We start from the raw sequence: 20,232 nt of genomic DNA, 5'->3' as shown, positions 1-20,232 counted from the left end.
AATGACTAGTTTAGCACCCCAAATGAATATCGCTGTATCATACTAATTTGAAATACTTCTTTAAAATAACATGAAATTACACACACACACACACACACACACACACACACACACACACACACACACACACACACACACACAATTAGTGTATGATTTTGAAATTAAGAGACATAAAAGACTTTCTAGTTCTCACGTCTTAGAAAAACAAATCAAAATATATGGACTTGATTGCTGGACTACTACCAGTTCTTTCATCAATAAAAAAAGAAAGTAGTTTACAAGTAAACTAGTATGTTTTATAAAATACAAACTTCCTGATTTCCATTTCCATTTGATTTTGCTGAAGACATTTCTCTGCTATTTAGCTATAAATGTTTTCCTAGTTTTGTTTCCCTTTGCTCCTAATATAATGTTGCGGAACACTACCAGATTATTAAAAGAAGCAGGGAAGGGCTTACACTATCTTCTTGGATTACCCAGATCCAAAGCACTGCTAGAAGAATAGTAGTCTTGTCTTTATTCCTACCTGGAGGAGGCTTCACAATAACGGACTTCAGGAAAGTTGGTGCTGCTGAAGTAGTATTAGGTTTATCTGCAGAAATAATTGTAATGAGACATTATTAACATGTGGTCAGATATTAGAACTGCATCCATTGTAAAGTATTAAAGAAATTCTCTAAAAACTACTATCTTTCTACATTTTCAGCACAGGACTTCTGGATAAAGGAAATGAAGTTGTGACGGCTCTCCTGTGAGATAAATGTGACTATTAGTACACTAAAGATACAGGAAGTAAGGAATATTTACTTCCAACATTGCTTGACCATTATCATTTAAGGAAACAATAGAAGCATGGGAGCCATCTCAAGATGGCTTTTGTAGTTTACAGGACAAATCAGATGGCATGAACTTCTAAGTTGATATTTTTCTCAAACAACATATCTGTTCTGTCTTGATTCGTGTTTACACCAGAATGAACTCTCAGCCGTTAATAGCTTGAAACTGTATGTTTTATTGTATGTCTCTTTCAATTGCTTTCATCCTTGAAACAAAGAAAAAAGAATTTGGGGACTGTAGGTAAAGATATTTACAAAATAGTTTCTTGTAAGGCACAATGACTGTCCCTCTTTAAATCAACAGATACGAAAACAAGCATATGACAATTTGAGAGACTAGAATAAATATAAAATTAATTATAGTTTACCTTATTAGAAAAAATTATAACAACATACTGAGGTAATGACTTTTCTCTGACAAGTACCTATATGATACACTGGACATGAATGCTGATGACTTTTTTTCAGAAATGAATGCCTTGGTGACATAGTATTAAGGCTTTTAAGAACATGCTAATTGAGTCAGGGTGTGGTGGTGCACACTTTTAGTCCCAGAACTCAGGAGACATAGGCAGGCAGATCTCTGAGTATGAGGCCAGCCTGGTCTCCAGAGTGCATTCTGGAACATCTTCCAAAATTACACAGAGAAAAACCTGTCTCAAAAAACAAAAGCAAAACAAAACAAATGAATGTGCTTAAATTATTTGTTCTAGCTGATCAATCATCATTTTTTGGTACCATGTAAAAATTTCAAAATATGAGCTGTTTCCCAAAATATATTCTGCCAATTCAGGTAATTCAGTGGAAGCTCTTTCATTTGTTCATTTAAAAAGTACTAGAAGGAAGAGGCAATGTTCTATAATTCTCTGTACCTTTGGAATTTAGCATACTGTAATTATTCACTGGTACTTCATATTTATAGAAATAACAGAATGGATTATCAGGATTGGAGGAGATTCAGCAATTTAGTTTTTTTCATTTTTTATTTAAATTAGAAACAAGCTTGTTTAACATGTCAATCCCAGTTCCCTGTCCCTCCCCCCTCCCCCCCCCCCCACCAACTATCCCATTCCCTTTCTGCTCCCCAGGGAAGGTAAGGCCTTTCATGGGGGATCTTCAAAGTCTGTCACATCATTTGGGGCAGGACCTAGACCCCTCTCCCATGTGTCTAGGCTAAGAGAGTATCCCTCTATGTGGAGTGGGATCCCAAAGTCCATTTGTACACTAGGGATGAATACTGATCCACCACCAGAAGCCCCATAGATTGCCCAGGCCCCCTAACTGACACCCACGATCAGGGGGTCTGGGTCAGTCCTATGCTGGTTTCCCAGCTATCCGTCTGGGGTCTATGAGCTCCTCCTTGTTCAGGTCAGCTGTTTCTGTGGGTTTCTCCAGCCTGGTCTTGACCCCTTTGCTCATCACTCCTCCCTTTCTACAACTGGATTCCAGGAGTTTGGCTCAGTGTTTAGCTGTGAATCTCTGCTTCTGCTTCCATCAGCTACTGGATGAAGGCTCCAGGATGGCATATAAGGTAATCATCAAACTCATTACAGGGGAAGGAAATTTAAGGAGGCCTCTCCACTATTGCTTAGATTGTTAGTTGGGGGTCATCCTTGTAGATCTCTGGACATTTCCCTAGTGTCAGATTTCTCTTTAAACCTATAATGTCTCCCTCTACCATGGTATCTCTTTTCTTGCTCTCCTCTATTCTTCCCCCAACTCAATCTTCCTGTTACCTCATGTCCTCCTCTCCCCTCCTCTTCTCCCCTTCTCTTTCTCCTAGATCCACCCCCCACTGCCCGTGTTCCCAATTAGCTCGGCAGATCTTGTCCCTTTCCCCTTCTCCAGGGGATAAACATACTATGCAGCACACATAGTATAGTATATAACTATACTGTAGTGAAGACACTGATCTGAATAAAGAAGTGAGATGAAGTTTTAGAAAGTAGTAATCAAAAGATTATACCAAGGGGGGTATAATAAAAATATCTAAGGGTTTTTATTTCTCTAGCTGCTTGTTTTTATTTATCACATATAGCAGTCACTTGCTTTATGTGGATTTAGTGAAACGAATAGTGACCATAATATTTCTTAAAATTTAGTTAACAATTATCTCCACAGGCAAGGACACAGAAAGCGATTTACTGAGCAGAAGAACATTCAAGTTGTTTGAACTGTAGTGAAAGTCTGCTCCCCAAAAGGGATGGTACAGTGTGGGGAAAAGATAGAGTTTGTATCTGAGATAAAGAGATAAAAAGAATCTTACCCATCTTTGGTTGACAACCTGATGGAGATTCTCTATCATGTTCTTCCAGTAATTGCTTCTGATTTTGTGGATGGCTCTGTCCCACATAATGAGATTGAGCAACAGCTGAGGAGTCAAAACTCATGTTGCAGAAACCACTGAATTTGTTTCTGTTGACTTCTCCACTCTTGTACACCTGTAAAAATCACAATCTTTTTATTTTTGAAAGATTAAAAAACTGACAGATCAGAATTATAATATTCAACACAGACAGCTCACCTGAGAATTCTCAACATGCATGTTCACTTTTGTACCAGGCACTTCGTTTTGTTCCCCATGCACTTGAAAATAGAACTTAACATTTTGAGCATGTATTTCACTCTGAAAAAAAAAGATGTGACTTTGTTTATTTAACACTAAATATACACCTAAAATATACACCTTTCTGAATGTGAGGTCAGGAGACATCAATTTTTTTTTTGAGTCAGGATTTCTCTGTGTAACAGAGGCTAGCCTTGAACTCACAGAGATCCACCTGCCTTTGCCTCTCAGGTTCTGGGATTAAAGCACCACCACCACTCGGCATGAGACATCAATTTTAGCAGACTTAGTAAACCTTTTTTTTTTTTTTTTTGAGATCAGGGCCTTGAATAGGCTAGGCAAGTGACATACTTTTGAGCTACATCCTCAACCCATGACTACAATAACTATAAAGAGTTTCACTCTAAACTTCAGTTCAAATTAAAATGAATGACTCTACAACTTAGAAGTCAGTATTTTTCTGTTAAACATAATAATAGGTTTCATTATGACATTTTCATGCATGTATATATTTTCATTATATTACATTATCTCTTTTCTTCTATAGTGCCTGCTAATTCCCTCTTCCCAACTGATGAACCCTTCTACTTTCATGTCTTTTTATATGTGCCACAATTGTCTTCATAAGGAAAACTTACATGAAGATTAGTAAAAGATATTTACAGGATTATGAGCACCTTATCAGGGACTATATCACTGCCAAAAATCTCTCCCATCCCAGCAACCATCAATTGCCAATAGCTGCACAGGGAGTGATGAGGCCTCATGATCTCCTTTCTCCTAGCAACTGCTAACTGTCAATGGATCTGGGGATGGGTGGGAGGCTTATGACTCTCTCAATTTCAAAGGCAGGAAGCTGACAAGCCAAATCAATAGTCTACATTTATTATACATGAATACTCTAGGAGTTCTACAGCATCGCTCAAAGTTGCTAATACCTACATTATATTTACTACAATAACAGAGAATACAAAGGGAGACAGAATGGTGTGAAGAAAAGGAACTTTGTGGTCAAAACCAATGAGTTTAATCTGGACTCCATAAACTTAAATTTGTATGTGACTCTCTTTTCCTGAGCCAATATTCTTGTCTGTCAAATGGAAGTGTTACCACGTTTCAGGTTCTTAAATTAATCAAGTAAGGTGACTTATATGAAGCTGACTTGCTACACTTAAAAATATGTTTTCTCATCTTTGTTCCCACTGTATTTAACCAACCTCATAATGTGAAATCCTTTCTGATTCAAGATGCAGTACCACTCCACATGCTTGACAAAAATCATCTGTAAAATATGCAGATCTTTCTTGTCCATCACAGGTGGCATCTATTAATAAAGTAAAGAAAAAAACTACCATATCAATGAAGTTTGAATTAATCAAATTTTCGGGAGTATGCAGTAACAGCCCTTTCCTCAAATATGCCATTTAATGATGTCCAGGCAGTAACATTAGTTAAATGGACACAAGTAACTTCAGGAAACTTCACAGAATGATTTAAGGAAGCAGTAATGAAAGGCTGAATTAAAAAGATAGTTTTGATATTTTTTCTTTACAGAAAACAATCCTAAAAATATAATACAATCCTAAGGTTTATAAGACTGCTATATGAGATATGGCTCCAGTGTTATTTAAAAATCACAAGGGCAAATTTCTTCCATCATTACAAAAATACCAGGGCACTTATTTGTAAACACACAAATTTCACATAAATTTCACATAAGTCTCCCTCCAAATATATAAAGCAATGTTCATATACTACAATCCGGAAATTTATGCTGTAGTTCCTGTGTCCATAATAAAGAGCACACACCCGATAGTTTTATATCTACACTTTAAGTCCACATTTACATCTAATGTTCTTAACAGCTTCAGTGGATTCTTCTGTCAATGTTTATTGGTTTATCTATAGGTTATTAATTAAAATAATCAAACCTTTGCTGCTAATTTGGCTTTTTAAATGAGCAAGTTTGTATAACACTCACTTTCTTTTTTCTTTTTTTGGTTTTTTGAAACAGGGTTTCTCTGTGTAGCTTTGAAGCCTATTCCTGGCACTCGCTCTGGAGACCAGGATGGCCTTGAACTCACAGAGATCCGCCTGCCTCTGCCTCCGGAGTGCTGGGATTAAAGGCGTGTGCCACCAACGCCTGGCTCAACACTCACTTTCATGGGTCATATACTGAATAAATAAAAGCTTTACTAAAATACAATATACTCAATTTCTAACAATGATAACACGAAATATACATACATACACACATAGAAAGTTACAGAATGATCTAGACTAAATTTAAACATGTTTTGCTCCGGAAAGTGGGGCAGACAAGAGAAGAAGACTTAACATTTTACTCACTATAACTCTTGTTTTGTAAAAAGCATGTTGGGCTTTATATATATGGTGAGGATACCAGCAAAATGGTAGGACCTCCATTTAAATAATTATCCATTCACAAAATACCTTTGCAGTAGTAGTTAAGGCTGTAGAACATAATATCTGAATGTCTTTCAGAAATAAAATATATCGAATAGCATAAGATGGAAACTTTTGTTTACCTGTATCATTCCTTACCCAATCCTAGGAAGAAGAAAATGAAGGAAGACACTTTGTGTGTGAAGAAGAAACAGGTAATGAAAATTGTGTTTTACTTTGAACCCTAATAGTGGGCACACTTTGTTAAAATTTAGCACATAGAAGGCACCCAAAAGCTCCAGACTAATCAGCCAGGTGTCTACAGATTTGAGTTTCCAAGAGAGCTCTGGGAACTCTTTGGATCCTGCTGTTTCAGGCTCTAGGGTTGTGCAATAGTTTTAGTTTCCAGGCTGCTCTAATGTCTGGCCACCCTCCTCTTAGCACCAGATTGACATCAACAGCCTAGGGTTTCAGGCTAGCTTGACAATCAGTCTGATTCCTGTAAGAACTGGTCCATCAGACCAGCTTACATGGACCACAACCTCAAGCAAGCTATTGTGGATACAAGCTTGTAGACAGAATCTTTGCTTGCCACAGTGCCAACCAGGACATTATAGCTCTAGGCTAATACCTGAAGTGTCACCCTCCATTCTAGACCCTGCAGTCCCATGTTCTAGAAGACCAGTGTTAAGGTCTGTCCCATAGACCTCAGACTGGACATCTTCCACATACCCAGGTTCCAGCATCAATCTTATATAACCAGTTCCCTGGCTGACTCCTGGAGCTTCAAGACCTAGATTAAGCCCTTATATACCTAGTCATTCCCCAGGAACTGAAGTCCCCATTCTTCAGAATGTTCAGTGACGGTACAAGTTCCAGGTCCATCCTTGTGCACCCAAGCTCCAAGCCCACCCTTAAAGGACCCAGGTTCTGGGCCTATCCCTAAATAACTGACTAATAAGTCTACCACACTGGATTCAGATTTCAGGGCCAATCCCAAGAATGTGGGCCTGACCATTTGCTGACCTAAACAGGAAAGTACACAAGGAAACTAGCAGTGAGGTTTCTAGAGGATCAAATCATGTGGCCTGCCACAAATTTTTGAACAGGAATTCCCTGGGTGGCAAAATAACATTACCAATGAAGGAAAATTTCTTGAAGTAGAAACTGTCATTCCCCATCTGGGAGCCCATCCCTTCCATTCTTGGGTGTTTTTTTTTTTTCCTTAGTAAACCTATGTTTACTGTATTTAAATTAGTACTGTTAAGACTTACTGTCTTTAACTTATTTTTTCAAACATTGTTTGGTCTATTTTTGTTTACCAAATGATATAATATACCCAGGTCAAAATCTCAGCTATTCTCTTCATGGAATCACTGATTCCTAACAACTCTAACTTATAATATTCTTTCCTATCACTTCTTCCTTCAAATTCCATGTGACAATACTTTAGTTCATATCCTCCATATATTCCAACATGATTTAGCTTCACTGATATTAATTAAGCTTAGCTTCAAACTATTACGTTACATATTCTGGGATGAAATAGACAAAAAAGGGTGAATATAATTGCAGATCTTTTCATGTTAAACCCTTAGACCTTAACACAAATGTATACAGTAAATAGTACTTTGTGCATTCTGAATTAGGAAACTGGGAGCAAGTGAAATTGAAATAAACTGCCATGTTTTCTTTGGTGGAGTGGGTGCCTATACCTTTGTTTTACTTGATTGTTTCCATTATATATACACAACTGTTATACATGTTGGAAATGACTAATCACTAACTCCAAGGAGAGTACAACTGAGTAAGGGAGATATTACTTGTATGGAAAAAAATCTATAATCCCCAGACCAAAATGTTTCAGGTGATAAAAGATGTACGAGGGTACAGTACATACAGTACATTCTTTCTGAGGGAATTAGGATGAAAATTATAGATAATAAGTCTTGTCTAAACTTTAAAATAGATGTAAGCAATGGCACTAAGCTATAAATAAAAATGAAACAATGACATTTGCAGGAAAATGGACTGACTGGAAATCATGCTACGTGAAATAAGCAAGGTTCTAGAAGACAAATACTGTATGTTTTCTGGCATATGTGGAACCCAGATTTAAAATTATATGTATGAGTATATACCTGTGTATATGTATGTGCATATGCAGGCACGTATGTGTGCAGATCATCAAGCTAGAAAGGGGATTGTGAAAGAGGAGGAAGAGATCTTAAGGGAGGGGTGGGGGAAAAGAGAGACAAGGATGCAGACGGGGGATTATTGTCAAGGGGTGGCAGAGAACCAACCATAGTAAGCACAGGCACAGAGGAGGGCAGTGGGGAAGGAGGACAAATGAGAACAATGTACAAGAAAACGCCTAGATGAAACACCTTCCTTTGTGCATAAACTAAAAATATTAATACACATTTTTAAAAATTAATAAAAATAACCATAAAAATATTTAAAGCCAGGCAGGAATATAAATAATAATGGAAGGCTCAGAATGGAATCAAATATTGACAAGCTACTTTAGGGTATTAGAATTTACATTAGAGAGAAATGAGTGATTCAACATGGGTATATCAATTAGCAGTCAGTTGTAGGCTTGAGGCTTGAAACAGAAAAGTGGCCATAGATACATAAAGAGAAGGCCCATCTCTCAAAACCAAAGGGCATTAAAGGCTGAACTTAGCATTTGCTACCAATACAGCAGACATTTGATCTATTACATTGAAGTTTAAGTAATGCTGTTCCTGATAAGAGGTGGAGATTCAACCTTACTATCTATAATTATCATCAGTGGGAAATTCTCTCTGCTATGATAACATGAAAGTATTGAATTTCTGAGATTAATGTATATAAAATTGAAATATGTGAAATGAGAAATTATAAAACATGAGTGATGATTCACTCTTGAAGTAGATTTAATATACCAATCCTTTGTTATATTCCCAGAGAAATTTGCACATTCCTTCTTTTAGAGCACTAGTCACAACAGTCAAGGTATGGAACTAGTCATGATGCTCATCAACAGATAAATGGATAATGAAAATATAGTACTTATACATAAAGGTTTCATTTATACATGAGTGAAATTATATGGACTACAGGAAAATGAAGAGGCATGTTGAAAAAATTAGCTAGACTTTGACAAATACTATGGTTTTTTCCTATGCAGAATCCAGATTATGTCATAAAACAATTTTTTTATTAAAGAGCCATATTAAATAATTGATTTCACTCTATTTAATGTAGAATTAAATTCAAATGCCCTAATGAATCCTATCATTATTTGGTTCCAACCTAAGATTTCCATTATTATTTATATACTTGCCTTCCTTGAAATGCTTTTATTCTATAATTTTTAGTTAACATCATATATTTAATTTTATCTATATACATGAAAGTCAATGGCTGGACATGTCAAGTAATGAAGGGGTCTAAAAGGGGAATAAGGGTAGGATAAAAGAGATTAATTGGGGAAAGAACTACAAATGTTCAATATATGTTTTTCAGAAAGAAAGGGACAACGAGAAAAGGGGAACTAAACCAAGGAAGGCTAAGAGGAGGTAAGTATGAATTAATCACAATATGCTTGCATTAAAATGTCATAGAGAGATTATTTTGTATTTCATTATTTTTCATTCTAACTCAAAAATACCAATATCAATAAAAATGTCAAACAAAAATGTACTTAGGATTTACTTTAATTTTATCTAAATATCAAGTTGTCCTATCAATTCAACTGTTATTGAATCTCAAATTTTTTGAAACATATTCTTACTCAGGGTTTCAGGGTTGGGGATAGGACTCATCTGGCAGTATCATGTTCTGAGTTCAATCCCAAGCATTGCATAAACCGGGGATGGGAATAAACATCTATAATCCTAGTACTCAGAAGCTAGAAAGATGTTAAGAAATAGCACCAAAACCCACACCTAGAATTTATGATTCAATAGTTCATGGGTGAGGCTCAAACTATAAACCGCTGAAAAGTTTCCTGGCAATAGCAATGGTTCTGGTACAGTAGCAATACTTCAAACACTACTTAGGGATTCCACTAGATCTACTTTGTTTTCCTAACATATGGTACGTATAAATCCCTTCCTTCCAGTATAACATTCTTTCACTCTTTAGAATTTATGTCTTTCTTCTTTCCCTTTCTCTTTACTTCTTTTGTGAATTAACTGCAGTTCCTTTAGCCACAATCCCTTTAACAATGTCATAATAATTACCAGTAAAAAGGGACCATCCTTTTGTTGTTGTTTTTATGTTATGAGATGGTGTCTCATTATGTAATTAAGGCTGGCCTTGAATTTACATCCTCAGCCTCCTAAGTGCCATTATTACATGTGTGACAACTACACTCTGCTCCATCTTCTTTTTTTTTTAAATCCTGAAAAACAGAAAATTTAGCATTGCAGCCATTTTAAATATGTGGCTCGGCCCTTATTTTGTGTGCATGTCTTTGCTAATGTACCCAAGAAAATCTCACACCATGTTACTGGCTCACTCAGCTGATTTCTGACAAACATGTGGTTCTATTCCACCTGGAGTTGATTAAACTGTACTCCTTAAGAACACAATTGCATAGAAAGATTTCTGCACCCCAAACCAGACCCAGTATATATTTATATTACTTCTATTTACATTTGTCTTGCTATGTTCAACTAATCATTTCAACCTTTTAAGATCCCTTTTGGGCTAGTGAGATAGCACAATGGGTAATGGTGCTTGCTGCCAGGTCTAAAGATGTGAGTTGGAGTCTCAGAACCCACATGATGGAAGGGCAGAACTTATTTTTACTAGTCATCATGACCACCATACACATGCTGTGGTATATGTCACCACACACCACCTTCCCCCAAATTAAAAAAAAATAAGATTTCTTCACTCTTAAATTTGTTATTAGGAGGATTGTGGAAGTTGGATTTCTATTGAGAACAAAGTCTTTGTTCTTAAAGACCAGTCTATGCTGTCCAATTTCCCCTCCAGCTGCATCTTCCTCTGTATCAGTCATCATGAACATGATTCTATCTGCTCAAAAATGAAATGCGAAGCTTGGGGAGAGATTAGTGATCTTCTCAAAGTCACACACCTACTATGGATTAGAGTCATGATTCAAATCTCTTTCTGCCCAAGTGTTCCCTGAGAGCTACTTCTTAAAAAGGTTCAGGTGTTGAATGACAGGTTCTTCTTTATTCTGGACATTTGTAAGAAGCCAGTCTGACTCAGAAGAGAAGCTATTTTGGCTGAGGCTATTGACAAATGATAGCTGCTGGGAGCCAGTCAGCTTTCTTGATGTGACCCAAGTTACTAGTACTCCCTAATAGGAAAACCTACCTTTTAATGAACTAGTTCCCAGAGAATACTTGAACCCCTAAATTGAAGTGTTTGTCAAAGAATTGGGATTTAGTAACTGAGGCATAAGTGAAGAAACCCGAGGGATGGTATCTTCCTTTCCTTCCATTTCCCCCATGCTTTCCCCCCCTATTCTTTATTAATATAGAAAACACACATTTTTGGTAGATGGATAAATAAGAACTTGTGAATATTCTTAACTTCAAACGAAATGAATTATAAAAAGCACCAGACCAAGACAAACAGCACTGCCAGGTTCATCCCGCTACTAACTAGTTAGCTGTTGGACAAAGGCTAACTTTTCAGATTTCTATTTCTAAAGTTTATTTTGTACTTGACTTAATTTCTTAAACTTTTGTTTTGGTATCATGATGCCAGTGATCCTCTCTTGTATAACATTTAGGAAGATTATTTGAAATGAAACCATAGTTTTGTGACAAATTATAAATGGTATCAAATAATAGAGTTCATCCATTCAATGTAATGTATATATGCTTAAGTGTGGATTCAGCCTTTGGTAGGAGAATGACTCAACACTAGTTTCCTATTATTAAAAATGTTTTAGTGGGGTCTGGTAGTACACACCTTTAATTCCAGCACTTAGAAGGCAGATTAGGCAGATCTCTGTGAATTTGAGGCTAGCCTGATCTACAAGAGAGTTCCAGGCCAGCCCGGGAAGCACAGTGAGACCTCACCTCAAAAGGTGTTTTGTTATTTTATTTCCTTCCTACATGGAAGGCTTATAAAATTTGAGAGAACATCATTCATAGTAATTTGGAGTAAGGTTAGGGTTTGTTCTATAGTGCTAGGTAACAGGAAAAAATGTTGAATTAGTAAAAAGATGTATAGCCTTATGTAAAACATTTAACTATTCTAAACTATTTTCACTGAATAATATAGAAATATAATGTACAGTTTATAATTCCTAGGATCTGACAAACATAAAAGATGTTTTCCCTAAAATGATCAATAAATGTTCTATATCCAATAAAAGTATGGTTATTTACTTATCTAGAAGCTTTGAAAATGTTATTTACTAGCAGACATAAGCACCCTAGTTCAGTTCAGTGTTACTTAAGAGATCATCTATTCCATAGTTTTCAACCTTGACACTTCAGTCACTTTGGGCCACATAACTCATTGCTGAGAGGCTGTCCTATGCACTCCAAGTATTTGGCAGCATCCCTGGCTTCTGACCAGTAAGCTGGCAGTAGCAGTCCCAAGTATGAAAACAAAATGTGTCTGGAAACATTGCCAAATGTTCTTTGTGGGGTAAAACTACCTATAGTGTAGAAAAAGGAAAAGCTAGGGAGCATAGAAGAAATAAAGGGCTGGGAGAGCTAAAATTTTCAATTTGTGTTTTTAAGTTTATGTGGATTTGATTAAAAATAATTGCAACAGTCTAGGGAAAGACAATAATAATAGCAGAGGGATTCTCTTAGGTAGTTTATAGTTATGAATATTAATAGTGGTAACATTCTACACTTAGGAATTAGTAGAGTTCCCTGTACTGATTAAATGCTCATTCAGTTTATATCAGAATGTATGCTTTGATGATATAGAAATTAATCCACTCTACAGAAACTTACTTTTTGGATGGATTGTGCCTTTTTCAAACAGCTAAGCTGTCATGTTAGAGTAAAATAAGAAAATTAACTTCTGAATCAAGAATAATGCAACTTCATGCAAGTTCTAAACGATTATATTTGAACCTTTCTCCTCATACTACACACCAGTAAGTTGGGGGTGAAATAGATTTTTTTGTAGCAAAAAGTTGACACTTGGAGCAGAAGTCAGAAAAGAATAATGGTTTTGGTCCAATTTCACTTATGGAATTATAAACCATAGAGTATTTCTGAAGAAAGGAAATGGAACGTTATCATATTTCTTCAGCTCTGGGAATGAGAATTTTCTTTGTTTTCGTAATGAAATGTTCTTTGGTTAGTCTGATAAATTTAAACTTACTTATGTTAGGTGATTCTAGATATAATTGACTAAATATAATTAAATCATTCTCACATTTCTTAAATGATAATTTGATTTCGTTGTACAAAACATAAAATTTTATCCTTAGGCAACCCAGGTGTTTATACTATTATCTAATATAAATTTTAATGTTTTCCTTTACTGTGACTTTCATAGTCTAAATGATGTTGATGTAAAGAAACACAGAATTGTAAGGAACTTATATATTCCACTTTAATAGTGACAAAGTAGAGAAAATTCAAGAGTGAACTGCAGTACTATATGCACAAATCTCATTATTCACAGAGAAATCTGTGGAATATTAACTTTGCTTTTGCAAAGAACATACATGCTATATTTTCTGTGAATAGACCTTTAGAGATAATCTTTCTTAAACATTCTTCATTAAATAGGAATCTTTTTGGCAAGAGTTGACTTGAATTTTGTATTCCTTTAGTACCATCATTATCATAGGAAAAAAATCAGCATAGTCTTGAGATAGAAGAGAATGAGGATGCAAGTTAAACTTGCCACATTTTTAATACTCTTTTCTCTCTAAATGCTACACTCCATTTAAAGAGTACTCAGAAATATATTAACTTCATTAAAAATGTGTATATGTACCTGTCAGCATGACAAATGCTTATAGCTATAGTGCTATTTTGCATCCTCAGTTTTAAGGTGATTAAAATAGCTTCTGCCTTATGAGTTTGACAAGTTCTTGCAATTTTACACAGGTCATCACAGTCAATGCAGGGTTTTCCATGGTACCTCAATAATAACAAAATAAAACAGAATTAAAATAATTGGGAAGGCTTTGTTTATGATTAATATTTGTGCTATCTTTATGCACATCTAGTATTTGACCTTTTAACAAGAAGCCTTTGTGTCTAGGGAGCTCAGGAGTCATGCATATGAAGCCAGAAATACAGCTAAGGCTCTGTATCATCTTAATTTCCTTGATCCCACGACAGCTGCTTTGTATCAGATAGCCACTAAATATATGCTACTCATTCCAACAGTTCCATACATGTGAATGAATGTACAACATTGTTTCAGATGGAAAGTAATTGAAGTTCTATCCTAGCAGTTATATTAGGTTAAGAATATGAATAGTGATTATTTTTACATACTGATATAATTCAAGGAGACAGACAACAATAAATGGCCATTCATCTCACTCTAGATATCTCCAATCTGCCAAGTGTAGAATATGGAAATTTAATCCTATTTACTAGTTATTTTTGTCAAATACCAGTATCAGACTAACAATATAATATGCTTTGGTGTGTCTATAGTACACAACATACCACAGAATCAGATAAGAAATACTTGAACAGTACCTACAGTTCAGGAGTCTGATCAGTTGTAGTTAAAACTACACTTTCCACACTGACTGATTTGTGTTAGAATTTTACTATGTAACACTACTGAGCATAGTTTCCTTTCTTTTCGTTTTTAATTAATGTGTTTGTGTGTACACTGATGTATGTGCATGTGGTATCTTCCTTGGGAATCTCATCCATGTCCTTTGAGACATGGTCTTTCCCTGTCTTGGTCAACAATTAGGCTAGATTGACTGGGTAGTGGGCCTTGGGGATCCTCCTGCATTTGCCTCACCAATGTGGAGACTGCAAGTGTGCACCACTATGTGCAGTTTTGGATGGGTTCTGAGGGACAGAACTCAGAGCCTTATGCTTTTGAGGCAAACACTTACCAAATGAGTTATGGCCACAGACCATTACTGAGTTGTTTTTATAGCTGTTTCTTTAGAGATTTATTTTTATTATTTTATTTATGTGTATTTGTGTGTATGTCCACGAATGTATGCCATGTGCATGCATTTGCAGGCATCAGAGCCCCAAGGAATTGGAGTTCCAGGCAATTGTGAGCCTACTGACATGGATACTGGGAATGGAACTTCGGTCCTCTGGAAGAATAATAAGTGTCCTTAACACCCTGAGTTAGGCTGGAGAGATGGCTTAGATGTTAACAGGACTGGCGGCTGCTCTTCAAGTGGTCCTGAGTTCAATTCCTGGCAACCACATGATGGCTCACAACCATCCATAATGAGATCTGGTGCCCTCTTCTGGCCTACAGAGATACATGCAGGCAGAACACTATACATAATAAATAATTAAAAAAAAAAACCCTGAGTCATCCACATAGGCCCATTACAGATGTTTCTAATTCATCTGTAGGTTCTCAGCACTAGCCAGTATGATTCACACAAACACTGGCACTCAATGATTATTTAGTAAATGAAGGAAAGATTAACAGGTTTTCTGATGGAGGACTTAGTGACGCGTGACTCAAAGCTTTACTAAACAATAGGGAGACAAAGAAAAGCCTTCGTAATTGCTACAAGAAGGTAATTGTCATGGAAACTATTTAACAACTAAATTGAAATCCACAATGTTTCCAAATCTAAAATACAAACTCAGAACCTTTTTTGTTTTGTTTTTAAAGGGAAAAACAAATATGTGAGGGTTAAAAAGCTACAAATACATGTAGCAATTTTGTCATATTTTTGAAAAACTCCACTTAATGAAATATGAAGTATTCTAAAAAGCCTCCTGACTCCCCCTTATCCATGTATTCTGTGTATTATGTCTTTTTGCATATTACTTTCTTGGCATTTTTTGCTTGTTTTAAGTTTTTTGTTCAATTTACAATAGAATTTTTGCAAACTTTTAACAGTTCCTATATGACAATTTTTGTTTCTACTGCCATTTGCTCATTACTAAGGTAGAAAAAAGTCCCTGCGAACGATGGCTACAATTGTAACTGGGCCAGCAAATACTTTTTCAAACCACTTTCAATGATCTTATAAGGAGTACATTGTAATAACTGGAGTTCTGACAATACTCTGACATACTTCAGAACTGTATCTCAACTAGGATTTAGAAAAAAGGACATTGGCACACAACTAAGCAATATTTCCTTGTCTTTTGTACACTATAACTAGAAAAAATAGTGTTTTGTAAATATCTAAAAAAGATTCTGAGGCCTAATAGTGTTTTGAATATTACAATGTATTAAATAGTTAATAGTTTAAGTGAAAACAAAAAGGGTTTTTTAGTTTGGACTTCAGAGTTAATGAAGGATACTTAAATGAAATGTCAGATACATTTTAGGTAACAATTGCACTTCTTTCCTCCCCCCATTCTAGTAAACTTACTCAAAAGTATTTCAACACAGATTTGGCTACTCAGGGAGTATCAAGTGGTAACTGTAGCCAACGTTTCTTGTGATTTATGAATTATTGTTTTCATATACAGCTACAGAAATTTCACCAAAAGAATTATCAATGTGAACTCCAAAATCATCATTCATATTTTCAGATCAGAATTTAATCTCAGGGTTTATCTTGCCCAAATCTCTTATTTCAGAAATGGAAGCCCAAATCAAGAAAATTTGGGATTAATTCAGGATCACAAAGTCTAGTGTTTTTTTTTTTTGAGCATCATAATCTGTATTTACTGTGCCAGACTTCAGATATTGTTTCTCCTTTATTATCTTTTCTCACATTTATTCATTTTCTGTGAGCATGTGTGTGCCACAGCGCGCGCGCGTGTGTGTGTGTGTGTGTGTGTGTGTTTGTGTGTGTGTGTGTGTGTGTGTGTGTGTGTGTGAGAAGTCAGAGGACAACTTGCAGGAGTTGGTTTTCTCCTGACATCTTGGGGGCTTCAGGTCCTGAAGCTTGGCAGCAGGCTCCTTTTCCTACTGTGCCATCATGCAGGCCCCTAAATTCTCTCTCTTATAATTCCTTTATTATTTGCATATACTCAAAGACACTGCAACCAAAGCAGTTACACAGTGAGGCCAAAGCCATTTTTCTATGAAATATGGTTTCTAAACTTTACTATGAACAGGTCACCAGAGCCAAACTGTTTGTTTGATGCCTGCAAAACCGCGATCACCTATTTGCTGGTTATAAACAAAGTTTGTTATCAAGTTAAAGCCAGCCATGGTGGCACAAACCCGTAATCCCAGCACTCAGGATGTGGAGACTGGAGGATCAGTTGGTTCACTGCTACACAGTGAGTTTGAGGCCAGTGTGAACTACATGGGACCATGTCTCAAAACAAAACAGACAAAAGGGGGGGAACCAACCACAAAATCCCCTTGAAAATTTAAAAGCCCAGGAGTTTCCAAACAATGGTATAATGCACTGCTGACTGAAGACATTAGTCTTTCAAAAACTGTCTTCAGTAAGATTGTTTATAAATAAAGCATGATGCTATCACAGTGGATTCCCAATTTCTGTATTTAGTAGGTGGTATTTATATAATGTGCCCATTGCAAAAATTATGGGGGACTTTTTTATTTGTTTGCCATCCCACCAAAGTGAAAGGTGTGAAATATTATGGAATTGCACCCACAGCATATAATTTATGGATGTGCAGAAATCATTTTATAAGGTTAATTTTAATGAGTGTCCTTATCCAAGAAAAACAAACTTAAATTCCTTCCTCTATTTTTACATTCACAATCTTTCACTTTGGATGTACATGAGCAAGATAAGGTAATCCAGCAAATATTTTACAGTAATTATTAAATCTGAGAGCTTCCGAAGCAGAATCAGTCTTAACCATTTAAGAACATTTCCAAAACTGCTTTAAAACACATTGCAATGGCAAATTTCACAGTCCAATAGTAGGCTGTTTACAGATATATAATAGTCTGTGTGAAGATCGCTTATATCCAAACCATCAAGAACTATCTCTCCGTGTTTGGCAAAGTAAGTGTTGGTAGGTACAACAGCACTTACTTGAAACCAAAGAAATGTTAAAGATGGGCCCTTAAAGCCTGTTTTACTAGGTCATAACCTCAAATACCAAAGAAAATTCTCCGAATGCTTTCTGAAATCTGTGCTTCTGCCAAACACTGTTTCTCTTCAGTACCGGCCTTGCTGCTCCACAGGACCCTGTGATCCTATCATCCAACAAATTTTACTTGAAAGCTCAAGTACACATGCTAAGCTACCCAAATTGCTAAGTCCATCTGTCTGTAAAAATCTCACTACCGGAGTTTCTACACTGACTTTCTACACTGCAATCCGTTGAGTTTCACCGGGGGGGGGGTAGCTGGGGGTTCCTGCGACATTTATGATAGTCCCTCTTTGCTCTTCCTTTCCCTGGCCCTAGAGAGCCACAGCACTTCTGCTCTGTCTCCTCTTCCCACATCGCACCTCTGCATCCTATTTCACACTAAAGCGTCTGGCTAAGACAAAAATTATGTTTATTTTTTTTTTTTCCCTTCAAACTCCTGCCTGAAGACTATCTGCCATTCCTTTGCCTGGGGGCCTTTGGGGAAGGAGAGGTTAGGGATGCCCTTCACAGCTTCACTGGCACTCTAGGGCCTAATTAGGGAGGGTGGGGTGGGGTAGGGTGGGGTGGGATGGGACCAAGCCCAGCAGAGCGGGGCGGGACGGGCGGGGCAAGCTTGGCCTTTACTGCGCCACAGCAGGTGGGGGGTGGGGCGGTGTCGAACCGCGCCCAGCCTGGGTTTCGGGCCGGCTGGAGACTGGCGGCGAAGGCGAACAGGCCGCCTTCGCGTCCCGGGACGGGAACTCACCTTCTCTGAGGCAAGGGCAGGTGTCTACTTTAAAACTACTGTCCCCCCTCCCCGCCGCCGCCATAGTGGAGCCGCCAAAGCTGCCGCCGCCTTCTCCACAGCACCGGCAAGTGAGCAGGCAGGGGTGGAGGTGGCAGAGGAGGGAGGCACCAGCAAGGCCGCCGCCGCTGCCGCCGCGTAGGCGGCGGCGGAGGCGACAGATTAGGAAGCTTCCCGAGGGGAAGACTTCGCCAGCTGATCTACAGCTTTCGGCGACGCCACCGCCGCCGCCGCCGCCGTCGCAGCCTGGCGCGCACAATTGCACTGGCGTCTGGATTCCGTTAGGCTTTTTTAGCACCGCCTTCCCCCTAGCTCCACCTCTCGTCCCTAGCTTCCTCTTTTCCAACTCGTGCCTCGTTCTGGCTCCTGGGGTCCACCAATAGGAGAGCCATGCACCCGCAGGACGCCTCCCTCTTCCCCCTTGGCTCTGCATCACGGACCTCCCTCTGGAGAGGAAGAAAAGATGGCCAAGGGCGAAGGGCAAAAAGCGCGGGATGTAAAAACAAATGCCCTTATACGGTGGGGACTGAAGCTCTAATCTAACACCCCTTAAAAAATATGTCAGCATTATATACTGATGCCACCTCCGAAATATCTCTAAAAGACGTTTTCTCCTGTTTTATAAACCTTAGAACAGAGAATTTAAATAAGCAGAATTTGTTACTACTGAAATGAGCAGAATCTGTTACTACAGTCTTCATGGCCCCTTAAACTAAAGAACAGCTTAGCCATCTAAATTACGGTAAATCTGGTACTCAGTGGAAGAACTGAAATGTTACTGATTATTTAATTATCATCACTTTTACCCAAAACTCTCAGAACTCCAATACTTTATATTTCATTTCCTTACTTTTAAAACATACTAATTATCACAGAGATACATGCCTCAATAGTGTTGCTTTGTTACAATCAAGACTACAAATATTTAAAACCCGGCATTACTAAACAAGGTAAGATTTTTAGTTTGAAAAATGAATGCAATTATGTATTCAATGGAAATAATCGAATTGGCTGGTCTGGAGCAAAGCATGACTTGTATTTTAGAATTCCCCAACTATAATATTTTAGTTTGTTGATCCCAAGTATTAAAGTTTAAAGATTTTGCAAAATCATCACATATACAGTCATATCTGTATTTAGAAGTAAATGCTATCTATAATTATTTTCTAAAGAAATTGTTTTAAAGATAGAACAGTTTTATAAGTAACTAAATATAAAATTTACATTTTTAACACAAAAATGCTTATTATCATACCCAGATTAAATTCAAAAGGCTCCAAGTTGTTTTCCAGCAATGAGATTTATTTATTTTAATTTAAAAATATTTAATTGTGTGTGTGTGTGTGTGTGTGTGTGTGTGTGTGTGTGTGTGTGTGTGTGTATGCGTGCGCGTGCGCGCACTCGCGGGCAAGTACACCACAGTTCATTCTGGAGCTCAAGGAGATCAGACAAGATCCCCTGGAACTGAAATAGACTGTTGTA

At 37.2% G+C, this 20,232-nt stretch overlaps 1 protein-coding gene across 2 annotated transcripts in view; it reads right to left on the bottom strand.

The window, feature by feature from the left end:
- Zmat1 (zinc finger matrin-type 1) overlaps positions 1–19,008 on the bottom strand; it is a 33,295-nt gene extending 14,287 nt beyond the window's left edge. Inside the window, exons 1-5 of one of the 2 annotated variants that reach the window (XM_035450172.1) lie at positions 18,712–19,008; positions 4,620–4,726; positions 3,361–3,462; positions 3,103–3,268; positions 527–592 (exon numbers count right to left, since the gene is read on the bottom strand). In XM_035450172.1, coding sequence (XP_035306063.1) covers positions 527–592; positions 3,103–3,268; positions 3,361–3,462; positions 4,620–4,726; positions 18,712–18,775 — 505 coding nt within the window. In that variant the 5' untranslated portion in view covers positions 18,776–19,008. Of the gene's footprint in view, positions 1–526; positions 593–3,102; positions 3,278–3,360; positions 3,463–4,619; positions 4,727–18,711 lie in introns of both variants that reach the window. The other variant, XM_027432976.2, reaches the window with a different exon arrangement.
- Between the last annotated feature and the right edge of the window lie 1,224 nt (positions 19,009–20,232).

This window comes from Cricetulus griseus, chromosome X (genome assembly GCF_003668045.3).
Source record: "Cricetulus griseus strain 17A/GY chromosome X, alternate assembly CriGri-PICRH-1.0, whole genome shotgun sequence".
Taxonomy (NCBI): Eukaryota; Metazoa; Chordata; class Mammalia; order Rodentia; family Cricetidae; genus Cricetulus; species Cricetulus griseus.
This window is presented reverse-complemented; position numbering and strand designations above follow the sequence as displayed.